The sequence below is a fragment of the Streptopelia decaocto genome (genome assembly GCF_964273445.1).
Source record: "Streptopelia decaocto genome assembly, chromosome: 2".
Classification (NCBI taxonomy): Eukaryota; Metazoa; Chordata; class Aves; order Columbiformes; family Columbidae; genus Streptopelia; species Streptopelia decaocto.
In genome coordinates this window covers 97465731-97481748 of record NC_138655.1, presented here as the reverse complement: position 1 = coordinate 97481748, position 16018 = coordinate 97465731, and the positions used below count along the sequence as shown (strand labels likewise).

The following is a 16018-nucleotide window of genomic DNA, read 5'->3' as shown; positions in this document are numbered from 1 at the left end:
CCTTTCTTCTCCCTTGTCTATCATTACTTCAAGAATCATCTCCATAGTTATGCAGTTCCACAACTACAGAATAAGTTGTCTAGAGGCAAGAAAATTCATTAACACTGTATACCATATTCATTATAATAATCTAATTTGAAAAGTCTTTCCATGGGTAAATAGACCTGAGAAACAGATGAAAGAATAAACATTTGCTAACATATTCATACAGAGGAGCCTCACACAACCAGAAAACAGGGCCAACCTGCTGGGGCTAGTTTGTAGATTACCACAGATGCATCAGATCTGGAAACAAATGCCACTGATTACGACAGCAGATGTTTTGCATGTGGTGGAAATGCACATCTTTTACGCAGAGAGTTTTCCAGGATTTTTTTTAGATTTTTTTTTTTTCCCCATAATGTTGCTTTATTCATAAAACATTTGTGATTAAACAGTAAACATATAACTTCTTCGTCTTTGATTTTTGCAAATCATTACATTTTTAATATAAGAACTGCCCCCATTTCTCTAAACATCTCTCAGACTAAGGACCTGTGCTGTGTAATACCTGTGTAAATCTAAGGATTTGTGCTGTGTAATATTTTTTTAACTCTATGGAGTTATATACCCAGAATGTCACATCTGTAATTTTACAGATAGTAACCTGTCTTTCCAGGTGCCTCCATTCCCTTTCTATGGATAAATTTCAGTACAATTTATGCTGGTTTTCTCACTGTGGACATTGTAAAATACTGTTTCCCAGTATTCCCAGAATTTTAACATTAGCAATCTTGGATGGTTGAAGAAAAAGGAAATGGTGAAAAGATAATTGTAGGGAGGGGGAACAGCAGGCTAGAGACATTGAGAATACCTGCCTCAGAAGTGACAACTGGAGCTTTCTAGGATCAATAGCATTTGCACCTCATTCAGAGAAAATTTTGGCACCCTTTTTATCCAAATATACTTAAGATCCCACGGCTGAACTTCTTAATGAAATTTCCTCTCACAGTTAAAAATAAAAATTAAAAAAACACTGAATATGAATGTGGAAGAAAGACAATTTGATGTTTGTAATTATCGAGGTAAACTCCGCGACCTTCTGAATGTATGCAAAATGGACCCTGTATGGTGTATATAAAATCACTGTGTGCGGAGAACGAGTGCAAGTATTAGACTTCTTTCTGGTTAAGCAAGTCATCATACAGGATCCTTACCATGAGTAACAAGGGGGCTTCGCTGAAAGGTAAGACTTTTTCCATTCACTTGATGATAACTTTAGTATTTCTTTAAATTTGTATTGAATTAGGAAATAATTGAAATGTAACAGCTCTAGAAACTGAGGTCTTCCTGCCACTTAGTCTTCCAGTAATGGTGAAATCTGCCTTCACCTCAAATGTTTGGTGTTCAAAGTTTGGAATTAGAAGACAGCTTGATCCCTTTTTCCTCGGTCTTTTTTCTCCTAAGACTACCTTTGCAGTGTCACAGCAAATTGGCTTGAGTGATGTGACACATGCACACGAAAGACTGAATCCAGACTGCTTTGCTACACCACTCAGAAGGCAATGACTAGAAGTTATTATCCACAATCTAGAAGCAATGTAGTAATTCTAAAGTGAATGTTTTCAAAACCTTCTTCAACTTTCTAAGCCAACAAGCCTCAGTTTTTCTTATTCACAGAATTATTCCCTGGGGTACTTTCCCAACTGCGGTATGTGGTAAGTGCCTTGTTCATGGGAGAGGAGGAAGGTTTACTTCAATATTGTGTAAATTCTCTTTTACTGAATTTAGAGCTAGAAAGAAACTTTTCACATTATAACATTAGGGAAAGCTCTGATAATTTATGGAGTACACTTTAATTTAGCATTTAAAATAAGTCTAGTGAACCAATAAGGGTAGAAGGCAAATTTCCAGAACTAAAACTTTCAGAGTACGGAAGAGTGTTCGTTGAATAAGTATGTTCATTTACCAAATATTTGCTTTTAATTTTTTCCATTGTTTTTCTGTGCATATATTTCACTGAATAGAAAATTTGACTCTGTTAAGTTAATATTAAAAGTTTTAAACAGACGAGATTTTATAGTTTAGATAACAAGAAGTCCTCTAGATCAGTTTCAGAAGCTCAGGAGAAAATAAAATAGTTCTCTCCGATTTCTTAGCAGCAGACAATTTAGGGTTAAACTCTAAACAGCAAAGCAGCACAGCTGCTGGAAATCTTCTGAAGGAATTCCCAGGACAATCAAAATCTTAAGAGAGTGACCTAACCACCCTCCCACAAAATTAATTCAAACTCCAAATGTTTGCAAAGAAGAAAAGGACCTATGGGAGGAGGAGGGGGAAAAAAAAAAATCTGTTTTCCAAACTTACATATCTGTGCAAATATAATTATGCATGTATATTACACTATGAAGAAGTTTGATTTTTTATTTGATTTATCACTGTGTAATAAAGTCAGGCACAATAGTAAGAGATTTTGGAATACAGAATACACTTCAGCGCAGGTTACTTTGTCTCCTCAAACTCTGTAGCAGACTCTGCTATATAGTCAGGATGAGAAAGAGGAGAAAGGATAACAGAACTACAGTGCTTCCCTCCTCCATTGATTTTCAGCAGTCAGTACAGGGGGTGCTCTGAGCCATGTGACCCCACAGCCAAAATCACCCAGCATCTGGCTCTGACAGCTACTTCTAAAGGCACATACAAATCCGTTTGATTCCATTTTGGTTTGTTTCAAACCTGAACAGGTTTGTTATTGGTTGTCCTTCTGGTGTCCAACATGCTCCTGACAAAAGAAGGAGTGACGTCCTTGCCAGTCTGCCCCAATGGATCTGCCAATTGCCAAGTTTCCCTTGGAGAACTTTTTGATCGAGCAGTTAAACTTTCACACTACATCCACTTCCTCTCTTCAGAAATATTCAATGAATTTGTAAGTACTCTGCCTTTTCCTGAGAGTGAGAAGATATAAAAATTCAATTTAATACTTTTTTAAGCACATATGTTAACATATGAAATTCTTTAATAAGTAAACAAATATGACTGCTGCACAGACAGTGATTAGTCGCAAAGGTGACCAAATCTGTGTATACTGCTGACCATTGCTAACATACCCAATATTTCTATTAAAATATACCATTTTTCCATCATTCTTTATCTGTGAAACAGGTTTGTGTTTGCTGGGTGCCAGTTTCACCCTAAAGACTCACAAGAAACTTTTGACCTTTACAGCATAAATGCAGTGATAAATGCAATGGAACAATAATTAGTTGATACAGTGTTTGAACTGAAGCTCTTCTTACTTATCTGTTTCAATAATGCCTGTCCTTGCTGATCTGCAGGATGAACGCTATGCTCAGGGCCGGGGTTTTATTACAAAAGCTGTTAATGGCTGCCACACTTCCTCCTTAACCACTCCTGAAGATAAGGAGCAAGCTCAGCAGATTCATGTAAGTCCCATTTCTAATGTCATTCAGTGTGAGAGAGAGAGGGGGAAGAGGGAAGGTTAAGCAATAGAGAGGCAGTAGACAGAGAGGGAGGGAAAACAGTTTAATCGAAATAAAAAGTTAGGAAGAGGAAAGCACCAAAAAGCCAAGAAAAGTTTTTATAACATTTGCTAATATTAAGTTACAGACTATACAGAATATGTAAGTACCAGTAGCTTTCATCTTCCCTTCCTTTTCCTGTATGTTACATTCAGTTGTTGCATCTTATTTTCAATTACAATATAACCTCATGGAGCAATGCCAGTTACCATTCTTTTACAGCACTGAGAACACTACAACTTTTGAACGTTATCTTCAAACACCTTATAGACTATTATTATATTAACAAACATAAAAGTGCATAGACTAAATAGTGAATACTGTATCTAGGCAGAAGTAAATATTTTTCCACTAACTGAAAAATTTGACTTCACTAAACAAATGCCAAATAGATATTTTTGCTGTTAGCAGTAGGCAAAAGTGGTCACAACAACATCCATACACAAAATCTCTAGTGCAAAATGCTTGTAAAGATTAACATGCTACACATGTCAATTTAATAATTATAAACTTAAGGAAAGATGAAGATAGTCTTGTTCAGCCTATGCTCACATATACAATTTGAAAATGTTAAGGAGAAAAAAATAAGCACAGGTATATGAGTGGGGGTGTGCCAGGGAGAAATCTTTGTCAGTTTCATGATGGTGATACCCTTGCAATCCCAGCATGGCCATCTTCTCAGTATGTCACTCAGAAATTCTATTGGGAGCAATAGAATTCACAGCCCTGGATACACACAAGTCTGGTTGTGTTCAGATCCAGTGCATCTAGTGAAGAAGAAATGGTTGAATACTACCATAACTATAAGCTTTATGAATTTTTATTGACCACAATGAAGGACAATTTTTGAAACCAGAGAGCTACTGCTGGAAGTACCACTGTTCAAAGGGGAGGACAGATGGGTTATGTAGAGGCAATAAAAGCTTTTTAGTGGTTTAGTGTAATGTGCATCTTCAATTTAGTACTAAAATAATTTAAAAAAAAAAGTATTTAAAAATATTCATTAAAAAAAAAAGATAAGGAGTTCTGGTTTTTTTTTTTTCACAGAGATGAAATGCAGTTGTGCTTGCTTGTTTTTAACATGGTGAGGGTTTGATTATATTTTTTAGCACTACTTGTGCTAATATTGTAAAACATGGTGACAACAGCCACAAACTTCAAAAATAAAATTGCATAGAGGCATCTAAGACAGGCATATAGGGCACATTCAGTGGAGGGTCCTTGAATAAGTTTCCAAATCACTGTGTCTGAGTACATTGCTCTAAATGCCTCCTAATGCTGCCAGCATTTAGCCTTCCTATTTTAACTTCCTTTCCTGTGGGTGAGCAGCATGAAGACCTACTGAATTTAGTACTGGGAGTCCTGCGCTCCTGGAACGATCCCCTGATCCATCTGGCCTCTGAAGTACAAAGAATCAAAGAAGCTCCAGACACGATCCTCTGGAAGGCTGTAGAGATTGAAGAACAAAACAAGCGGCTTCTAGAAGGAATGGAAAGAATAGTTGACCGGGTAAGTATTAGGTCCATAACATCCTTCCAGCCTGTTGCTGTCAGTAAAACACACACAGTCATAGGCCCTCCCTCACTGAAACAGGGAACTGTAAATGCGAAGGAAAAAAAGGGCGCCAAGATAGCTGAATCTGAGAACTTTCCAGCTTTCTTCTTTCAGCTTTCTTTTCTTCTGCTCTCTTGCAATTTCTAAAGAGAGAGATGTGACTGGCATAGCATAATCCAGTATACTCCCAGTCCTGCTTCAAGGGAAAGCGTAATCATCAGGACTGGTAATCGTCATTCTATCTTTTAGTACTTTGAATTTCCAGTCTTTATTTTTTAAGGATGTGTCTGTGTTTTTTCACCCGCACATATTTATATGTATGTTTTAGCATATTTATACACATATCTGTATACATATAGGTGGTGTGTATAGTTTTCAGAAAAAGATACTGTGTTTAAAACTGTTCTGGAATTCTGGGCTATTGCTAAGATGTGGCATACAGCAAAATAATCATGGTATCTTTCATTTCTCGCACCATACTGGTTCCTCTGAACTCTGGCTCTGACTTGGTTCTCTCTACGGTTAGACAACAAAGCTGTTGTCTGACAAAACCCATACTCGAATACCCCTTGTTACCAGTAATTGATTGAAAGCTTTCCTGAATAAAATCAGCTCTGGCTTGTTTATTTTTAAAGGGCCTCTGTTAGCCCCTGAATATATCATTCTGTCAGTGAGCTAGATGTTAACAAGAGGTTCTGACTTTACTGGCTTTTGCTTAGGCTCTGAACAGCTGAAAAGCATTAAGAGTGCCACCATCACTGTATACACCACTTTCCACTGGATCACTCAGGGTCTCTCTTTCAGTTAGGTGTCTCTTTACTCATAAACAGCCCATCCAGGCCACAAATGCATTTATCAGTGTAATCAAATATATCTCTAGCCTATATCCACGTGTAAAAAGGGTGCAGGCGTGGACCCAAGATAACAGTAGAAGTCAGGTGCTGCTACAGTTACCCTGTCATCACCTTCTCATTCACATTATTTACAGAAGGAGGCTGAAGATAAGACTGGCAAATTCATTAGTGTCAAACCACATTTCTGAGTGGCAGTAGGTCTATCTTTTTTTTTTTGCCTGTTGCTTAAAATGATAGCGGCTCCACAAATACTCTCCTATGAGCTTTCACAAAGTACAGCTAGTGGGAAGGAGGGTGCACAAGGACCAACAAGCACAGATTTCCTTCCTGCTATGCAAGGTAGATTTCTGTGATATGATAAAAATAATTATCTCTTTCAAACAATGAGACCCAAACCAATCTTCACTTCAGATACTAAGTCAGTACATGAGTTCCTACACATAGCTTTCTAAAATTAGAAGTCACTGCATCATTCAGCTTTTTTTTTTTTTTAGTGGAATCTGAGGTACAGTACATCTGAAGATGTACTGCTGACAGATTCGTCTGGTAACAGGTTCCTGAAGCTGCCTTTATCAGAGAGATCACCTAAAAGATGGGCCAAGACAAAGCTGGAGATACACAAAAAGAAGTTCTAGGAACAAGTGTTAACAAAGATTTCAAGGTGGAAGGAACCAAAAAGACATGTCACTGATGAGTGTGAAGATGAGTGTGCATGAAGGAAGGTTTGATTTCCCTGCAAAGTCAGATTCCACTGGACGTTGGTTAACACACTAGTTCTTTTAAAACACTACTAACACAGTTAGGCTTTTAGATATTTTAGGGAAATAAACTGAAAAATCTGACAAATTAATTCAAAATCTGCATGAAGAGGTAGAACATTATGCAGAATAGTGAGAACCATAACAGGAAACACTTTACAAGCCATACACTAGCAACCAGCATTCCTTGAGGCCAGTATTTTAAATGCTCTGTTCTATATCCAGACTGATTAACTATCACTTACTACAATATCATTTTGTGTTTTTAGGTTCATACTGGTGAGATTGGAAATGAAGTTTACTCTCGGTGGGAAGGCCTTCCATCCCTGCAACTCCCTGATGAGGACTCCAGACTCTTTGCCTTTTACAACCTGCTGCATTGCCTCCGCCGAGACTCTCACAAAATTGACAACTATCTCAAGCTTCTGAAGTGCCGCCTAATCCACGATAGCAATTGTTAATCTTAGTTGCTTACTGAAATCATGTGTCATGGTGTTCTTGTTGCTTTGCCACTTTTCATTGCAAACTCTATGAAAAGTCACACTGTACAGTACCAGGATCATCAGTAACTTTCAGGCATGTTTGTGTGAATTCTGGCTGCAACTATTAGCACCATTTATCTCAGTGTTTTGAAATGTTATATATTACTAGTATGACCATAATACACTTTTTTGTCTGATCTCCTCACCTAGTAGCCTTTCAGTGATAACCAGATCATGCAGTTATAAATAAAAATATTATTAAATCCAAAAGTGCATAACACTGAGTGGTGTCAGTGAATGAAAAATAGCTGGTGTGGTTTATACCATTAGCAGTAGCTTCTCTTTTTGGATCTCAGTCTTCAGTTACTGATGGCAGGATATCTTACTTCCATTGTTCTTTACACACCCTTCAAAAAAGAGAAAGAAAAGGGAGGGACATCCATCACCTATTACAATTAACTACCCTAAGCTAAAAGTGTGGTCTGAAATCAAATCTACTTGGATTGATGCTTTTACTCTGGACAAAAACTGTCTGTATAGGGAAGAGAAAGGTAAGAAATCCATCCTGTCTATTAATTCTCCATGCAATCCACAGAGAGAGAAGACACATCTGGAACTTTAAGGACAGAGATCCAGGTATATCTACCTCTCTACTGACTATTTGAAGAAGGAGCATTTCCAAAGAAAGGTTCATTACATTTGAGGTAACTGAAGGCAAAGGAACCAATAGTTTTCAGTAGATTCTGACAGGAAATTCTGGGCATACATATCATATCCATCTACTCTTCACATTCCGCACAAGTGATGTGGTAGTTGCAGATGCTCAGAAAACTTTCTAGCTATAAAAAAGGCGCTAGCTGAGCTGAAGTGTCTCTATTCACTTTGGGTTTAGTCACAGTCAAATTTTTGAGGGCACTGATTTTGAAACACTGTGCTTAAATATCAAAAAACTGGAGAGACCAAACCAATTTACTACTTTTGAAAAAATCTGGCTTACAGTCACACAGCAAGAAAGAAGTCAAATGGCATCTGCAGCCATTGACCATAACTATACACTGTCTTTGTAAGCCCTAAATAAACTCAGCCTTGGCTTCATCACACAGCTTCAGCAGAAAGGAGCTTAAATTCAAATCAGACCCTCATGGGTTTGGTTTTCCACTAGACAAGTCTGCTGCATTGGTTCAGAGTTGGGCTATCCTGGAAGAAGAGTGAAATACCAGAGAAGATGGGTTTGAGGACTTAAGCCTCTCGCTACCGTAACAGAATAAACATAGTCATAACAGGTATTTACATAGATTAGATAATATGAACTGCTAGAAAGGTCTCATTTTAGCCATCTCTATAAGGATATAATGCTACTCACATACCTAATAATATGTGTATATATGATGGGCTTTTCATATCTTCATATGTTCAATTATTGATTGCCTCAGACTTTTTCTGGTTAAGTATATACTGAGTCCATTCTTAATATATAAAATCACCTACACAGCAAACAAATTCCTTGTTGACAGTCATAACTGACATCTTTTGCAAGCGCTGAAATGCACAAAACTTGGGCCATATGCAACAGTGGTTTAACAGCAGACAGCTGTACAACACTACAGTCAAGGAAGAAAATGGGTAAAATTTGCCAGGCACATGCAAATGCCTAGACTAGAATTTAATCTGATCAGAATATTCTGGTTTTTTCTTATAATGCCAAAGTGGGGAAAAAAGCATTTTAAAGGGAAAAAAAAAAAAAGAAAAAATATCCTTTATAATTATCACAAGTGCTTAGAATTACAGTGTGAGTTCTTATTCAAAAGAAAACATGAATAATGCGACTACTCTATATTGAGCTGGAAAAATGATTATGTCTCACTGAGTAAACTCCTACCTCAGAATCTCTTTAGAATTCAAAAGCAACTTGATTAATAGGGCAGACATTCATAATTTTACACTTACATGACTAGATTTAAAACAATGACATTTATTAAATGCTTAAAAATTACAGTGCTACAACAATTGTTTAAAACTTGCATGCACTGGCTTTATTGTAGCCTGTTTTAGTATAACTATGAGTTGTTAATTTCATAGAGAAAGATGAGAGAGAATGACCAAAAAAATCTGAAGAACTGAAAAGATATCTGGTTTGCAACTGTTTAGCTAAAAGGGTGTTTACAAGTTATCTGGTTAATATTTTGAGCCATCACAGCTATCACAGACAGAAAGACGCTGAACTCCATGAGCACATTCAAAGCTACACCTTCATTGTCAAGTGTCCTGGCACAGACAATGCCTTTGGACTTTGATTGTTCAAACCAAAATATAGGCCAGTTGGCAATTCTCTTTTTTTCAGTTGCTAATAGGAGCAATTCACTCTTATCTCACTAATATTTCATTAATTAATACATAGTCATAAGACCCGACCAACTATTGTCTTCCATCCAATAAAAATAGTTATATAGCCAGCGTTTATTTTACACCAAACTGAATTAAGTACAAGCATTTTCTTTCTAAATTAAAAGAACATACATCAATGAGAGTTTTATTCCAAATATATTAACTTCTGGCTACTTCAGGTTTCCAGCATTTGAAATGGCTAGCTTTCTAATTATTTATTCAACACCCAAATCCGCCATGTTTAAATCTCTGCTGTTTTCCTTACTTCTGTTCATTTCAGATTGCTTAGTGATAGGAACAGAAATATCCATGTGGCTGAAATAGAGGCCCAGTTTCTGTTCCCTTTGAAAATTATATCCAAGCTTCCATAGATGGCACTAAATTTAAGATAAGACCTTGTGACACCAAATCTAAATGGTATGAAGCCCAAAGCAATTCATCACTGGGAGCATTTACCACTGAATGCAACAGAGCAATAGAGATATGCAAAATAAAAATCTAACTTGCTGTTCAAGATTTGTGCCTAGACTCTAGGCCTATATCCAACCATTGAAGCAAGCAGAAATATTTTTCAGGATGATTTTAAAGCAAAGAAAGGAAGATTTTACTGACAGTATATGCAGTATATGTCATTTGGAACCAGGTGCTTAACTAGTAATGTGATAATTTCTCTACTATCTTTTTTTTTTTTTTTTGGAGATTCTGCAAAAAGTCTCCAAAAGTTTAACTTCTAGTGGGCAGGGGGCGGGAAAAGAGACTATAACTCATCTGTACAATACAGTTTACCTTCACAGTATTATTTCAAAGGCAATCCACAATTCTAATAACAAGGGATACAGTGTAGAAATCACAAATACCATCTAACTTCAATTTCTGAACAACATAAATTCTCTGAGGGCTATATTTTAAACTGAGTCTGCTTATTATAAATGAAATGTATATAAACAATAAATTATGTCAGACATGTAAAGTCAGTAATCATACTTGTGTATATATCCATTCACTATAGAAATCAAATACTACAATCTTGCATGGGAATAACGTCATAGGTATACATATTCCTACTGAAATTACTGGGTTTACTGATCTGTAAATCTATTAACACATACAACTATTTCTACCTCAAGCTCTCAATGAATTGTGCCTGCAGATGACTTTGGCAAACCTTGAAGACTGCAGCTGAGCCTCAATGTTCAATTCAATTGAAACTTAAGACTGACTATCCATAGGTTTATATGAAGTGTTAAAAGGAGGTTTAAGACTAGTTTTAAAACATAATTGTATCTTTTTGAAGTTCCTTGTGCTGGTATCCATGTTTAGGATGGACAAACATCAGTCTTGGAAAACTATAGGAATGTCAGCTATGGTGGTCCAAATTTTTTCCCCAAACAACTCAATGACTATCAGATAACATTTCAACAATATCTACTATCATTGGGATTCTAAGGCTATATTTATATATACACCTTATAATTGAACATTTTTTAAAATGTACATTTCCTCATAGTGATTTTTCATTTTCTTTCATGTACTCAAGTATGAGGAGGAAATGAAAACAGATGAGTAATGGTGCCTAATATCGTCTAACCTGTATCTTTTTTCATACAGGTGAAAGCAGTACAAACTGCCCTTATCTTCAGTGAAAAAAGAAAAATAGGTTCAGAGACTTCTCCCATTTCCTCTGATTTTTTTTTTTTACCGGTCCCACAGATAGATTCCGTGGAACACAAAGACAATACAATAACATTTTAAAGGAAAATGCAGGGCCCACCTTTCAATCTGTAATTGTATTGTGCATTGGGGGAAAAACCAAATCCTGTTGCTTACATTGTCACTAATTCTCTTTCATATCAACATGTTTATGCTCCATTAATCATCTAAGAAGCACTAGATTCTCATGATAATATTCTGGGGTTTGGGGGGAAGAATAAGTTTTCATGGCATACTGCCTTCTTATTGAATTACAAGATATAATAACTTTTTGTTTTTTTTCTCATGAAGGAGTTCTGAAGTTCTTTCATTGAGTGGTAACATTTTATATCAATATTGGCCAGTCCACATAATCTTATTGTTCTTCCTTGGTGCACAGTGTGAGAGGTAACAAACTATAATAAGTGAAAGGAGGTTAAAGAAAGACTTTCAGGGTCACAGAAACACTTGGTCTCTGGCTCAAGAGGTACTGATGTATAGATGGATGAACGTTCCTTTCCTGTGTACTATTGACACTGATCCCCACTAAAAGTCCTGAGGACATGTCGCGGACAGAGTCCTTTGCCAGGAATTCCTATATTTCACAACCATAAAAAAATGATAGCATAGCCACTAGCCAAAATTTTTTCAAGAACACTTCTAGAACAAACACTTCTTTACAATTTATCTGGTCTGCTACCAGAAAGTGCTTCACCAAGCATAAAAATTAATAGTATTTACTAACAATATTTAATAGTAGTAGTCTCTCAAAACCTCACTTTTCCTGTCACAAATCACCACACTAATTATGGGAACATTTTTTCCTTTTTAATAAATGATAGGGTTCATTACACTGAAGAGTTCAGATCACTTATTAATTCACGAGTGACAGTGTGAGTCATCAAAAATGCTAAAAGCAGTAATTCTAGCATATCAAAGCTATAAAAATCATACTGATTGTACCATATACCACATGTTGCAAAGGAGTTCGCAGAATACAAAATACATAACATGCATGTGCACTCTATGAGTAGGAATCAGTTTGTGCACTAAATGACTAACTCTAAAAGTATTCCCATTTACTGATGAAGTTTTCTTCATTATTAAGCTGACTACCTCCCTCCAACTTTCCGTGCCAAATAAGTCAAAAGTCGATAAAGAATATTATGGGGTTTTGCAGTATAATCAGAAATACTAGACCCACACTCACCAATCAAGTCACAGTTACTGTACACTAACAGTGGGGGGAAAAAAAAAAAAAAAGTCCCTTCCCAGCAAGGTCCTGCTCTACTTACTTCTAATTCAAACAAAAAGGAACCAGAAGTACGCAAAGTGTGCAAAGTGTGGTATATATAGCATAGCTTTTCTCGCTGCCATTCTCTTCACTCTATTGCTAAGTTAGAAATCATTCCAAAATATAAATAGATATTATTGTGCTTACCTTTTCTGACTTCATGTTTGGAAGCACTATGCATGGTTTGCAGGATTAGGCCAATAATCGTACATGACAATAGGCTCTTTCTTTAGCCAGATGATTGAAATAACAATAATCTTCCCCAGGAGCCATTTTTTTGGGAGATTTCCAGCCTGATTTCACAGATAAAAATAGCTCATTTAGCTCAAAAAAGCTTCCAAGCCTTTTGATGATTATCCAAGCCTAACAAAAGCCTCAGGACCTTTTGGATGTTCCAACATCATGGACCTACAGCACATGTGCTAAAACTTAATATGACAAGAGCTACTTGAATCAATTTGATTTCCATGGTATCTTCATGAGACTCATGCAATACAGATCATGGGTCCTCATGTCAAATTTAATGTAATGAGCAGCTCAGTAATACTTTAAAATGACTTTTATGTTTTGCAAGGAATCTGTTCTTCTGCTTTCCTGTTGCATCAAAGTGAGAAAATAGAAGAGATTGGTTTTTATCATCCTGTACTAGAAAATACTTCATTGTATTAGAAAATTCTCTCATGCTCTCTCAAGGGTCACGTGAAGGAAAAAAGTGAAATGCACAGCCTGAATTTCCTGAGAGATTAGCTTTTGATGGATGGTACCAGGGAAAAGGTAAAGCAAAAGCATCAGAAATGGTTTGCAAGAAGTTTAGGATACTAATTTATTTTTATTTTCACTTGAGATTCCTTCTAAGTGAAAGAAAGGTTTAGGTGAATAAGACATAAACAGACTCATACAAAAGCAAATCTTGAAGCTTTCAATACAGTGGTGGATAGCAGCATTGTTCTGCAAAAGATGTTTTCTATCACCTCGATAACCCTTGTTGTGCATATTATAACTCACCAAAAAAAAAAAAAAAAAAAAAAAAAAAAGTTCACTTCTGCTTTGAGAGGGAAAAGATACCTGTATGATTATTTTTGTCATGCACATCACCTCAGTATCAAAGCATGGCATGCCTGGTATAGCCTCCTTATCAAAGGGATTATTAATTCTGTCTTGGCCTATATTAAGAGTCATACCTATTGTCATGGCAGAAATCTGACTGGGGACAAAACAGCTGAGCAAAACTGTAGAATGATGGTGCTACCATACTGAACATGCACAACACATTTTAGAGAAATGGTCAAGGAATACCACACACTCTTCTCCAAACCATGCACTGAATCATAAATTCATAGAATGATTTGGGTTGAAAGGGACGTTTAAAAATCATCTAGTCGAACGCCCTGCCATGGGCTGGGACATAATTCACTAGCTCAGTTGCTCAAAACCCTGTCCAACCTGACTTTAAACACATGTGATGGTGAGCACCCACAGCTTCTCTGGGCAAGCTGTTCTGGTATCTGATCACCCTAATTGCATTTTTTTTTGCCTTTTATCCAATCTAAATCTACCCTCTTTCAGTTTAAAACTGTTGACCCTTGCCACTACAGGACAAGACTCCTTCTTTATATACTGAAAGGCTGCAAAAAGGTTTCCCTGGAGCCTTCTCTTCTCCAGGCTGAACAACCTCAACTCTCTCAGCCTGTCCTCACAGGAGAGGTGTTCCAGATCTCTGATCATTTTTGTAGCCTCCTCTGGACCTGCTCTAACAGGCCCAGGTCTTTCTTGCAAGTACTGCAAGTGGCATCGCATGAGAGCAGAGGAGAAGTGAAGAATCACCTGCCTCAAGCTGCTGGCCATGCTTCTTTTTATGTGGCACAGTATAACGACAGCTATGGTGTTTAAGCAGAGTGCTATTTGCTTTCTGAGCTGCTATGGTTGTTGAACCTCATGAGGTTTGCATAAGCCCACTCCTTAATAATGAGAAAATATTCCTTGAGCAGGGATGTCCATGAAACTACTGTTTTAACAACAGTTCAAGAAATATTTCTCAGTAGAAAAAGGGACCAAAAACTAGTATGACAACGTGCTATGCAAAGGCTTTTGCAAAATGCAATGTTGTACAAAGTATATCAATGTGCAGTTCAAGATGAAAACATAAATAGCAATTAACAAATAATCTGATGAACATAAGAGGGTTTTTTGTGATAAGTTTTGAAAAACAATATTTTATTTGGAGTCCAGAGATAGCCACAAGTCAGTTAAGTAACACAAACTTTCAAGTAACATCTAACAAAGATACCTGATCCAATAACACCGTGTGTAAAAAAGAAAGACTTTCCCAAGACTTCTCCCTGTGGCCAGCACCTACAAAGCAGAAATATGCAGAGCTTACACTAAAGGAAACTGGATTGTTTTTTTTTTTTCCTCTCTCTATGTAAGCTCATTCCCTTTAGAAATTAGTGAACACCTCCCTGTTCACAACTAGTTATCAGTGGTTGTAAGTTAGCAAGATTTCTCCAGTGAGTCCACTCAGATGGGTTATTTCTTTCAAGGGAAACCCAATTTCAATAACATATTAAACATGCACTTTCCACTCCACTGGGTGTTTTTAAAGAGCTGCCCTTTTTATCATCATCAAATCTATGGACTTCAAAATCCAGATGGAACTGAACCAAAACGCTGAATTGCTTCTTTAAGCAGCTATTACAAGTAGGTAGGGTGCTGAAAAATGGAAACAATGAAGGATTAAGCCCATTTTACTACACCTTGTTGTCCTTCCAACACCCCACAGCCACCCTCAAGATCCTTACTTTCAGGACTATGGCTGTGTAGGCCTGGGCAAGTTAGCGGAAAGAAGGGGGACCAAGGTGAAATGACCGGTTTGGAGGCATGAAGGAGAGCCACCGATTAACTCGGCAGCAATGGGGAGAGGCTGGCGGCCGAGGCGGCCCCACGGCCTGCTGGTGGTTGCTAGGCAACTTGGGCCTCCCGCTGCCCCCGGGGCCTTCAGCGCAGGCTGAGGGGGGTCGGGGAGCTGGGGGGAGAAAGGATTTTTGACCAGCCTACAGAGAGCCAGGCGCACACATACATTATTGTAAATAAGGAGGGAGGGGGGAAAATAACCACAGTGTTGCTCCACTTTCTAATTCAGAACATTCAGTGGGTAGCAGGTTTTCCTGTGGTTTTTGTGTTCATTTTTTTTTTTTTTAATGTAACTGACAAAATCTGGCAACAATGCACGGTGTAAAAAGTGACATTTTGACTCTAAGGGAGGAATTATTTGCAATTTGTTTTGAACAGAAGCTTAGTTCATGTCAGATGTGAACCTCCAGACAATCATTAGTTTAAACTGCCTGCTATGTGTTTAAAAATTTCAGTCAATTTAGAACTGATCTGAATTGCAAATGGGATGGTAATAAGCCATTAGGGAGCAACATATCTCTCTTTCACACTTGGCAACCCTCTGCTTTAAGGGGCCTGGACTGCACTGAAATAT

General features: G+C 37.2%; 1 protein-coding gene across 1 annotated transcript; it reads left to right on the top strand.

The window, feature by feature from the left end:
* Positions 1–1197: 1197 nt before the first annotated feature.
* Positions 1198–7255, top strand: PRL (prolactin; the record flags this gene model as incomplete). Its single annotated transcript, XM_082046448.1, has 5 exons — positions 1198–1225; positions 2724–2905; positions 3315–3422; positions 4848–5027; positions 6954–7255. The coding sequence occupies 5 exons, from the start codon at positions 1198–1200 to the stop codon at positions 7143–7145; spliced, it is 690 nt and encodes a 229-aa protein (XP_081902574.1). The 3' UTR covers positions 7146–7255.
* Positions 7256–16018: the final 8763 nt, after the last annotated feature.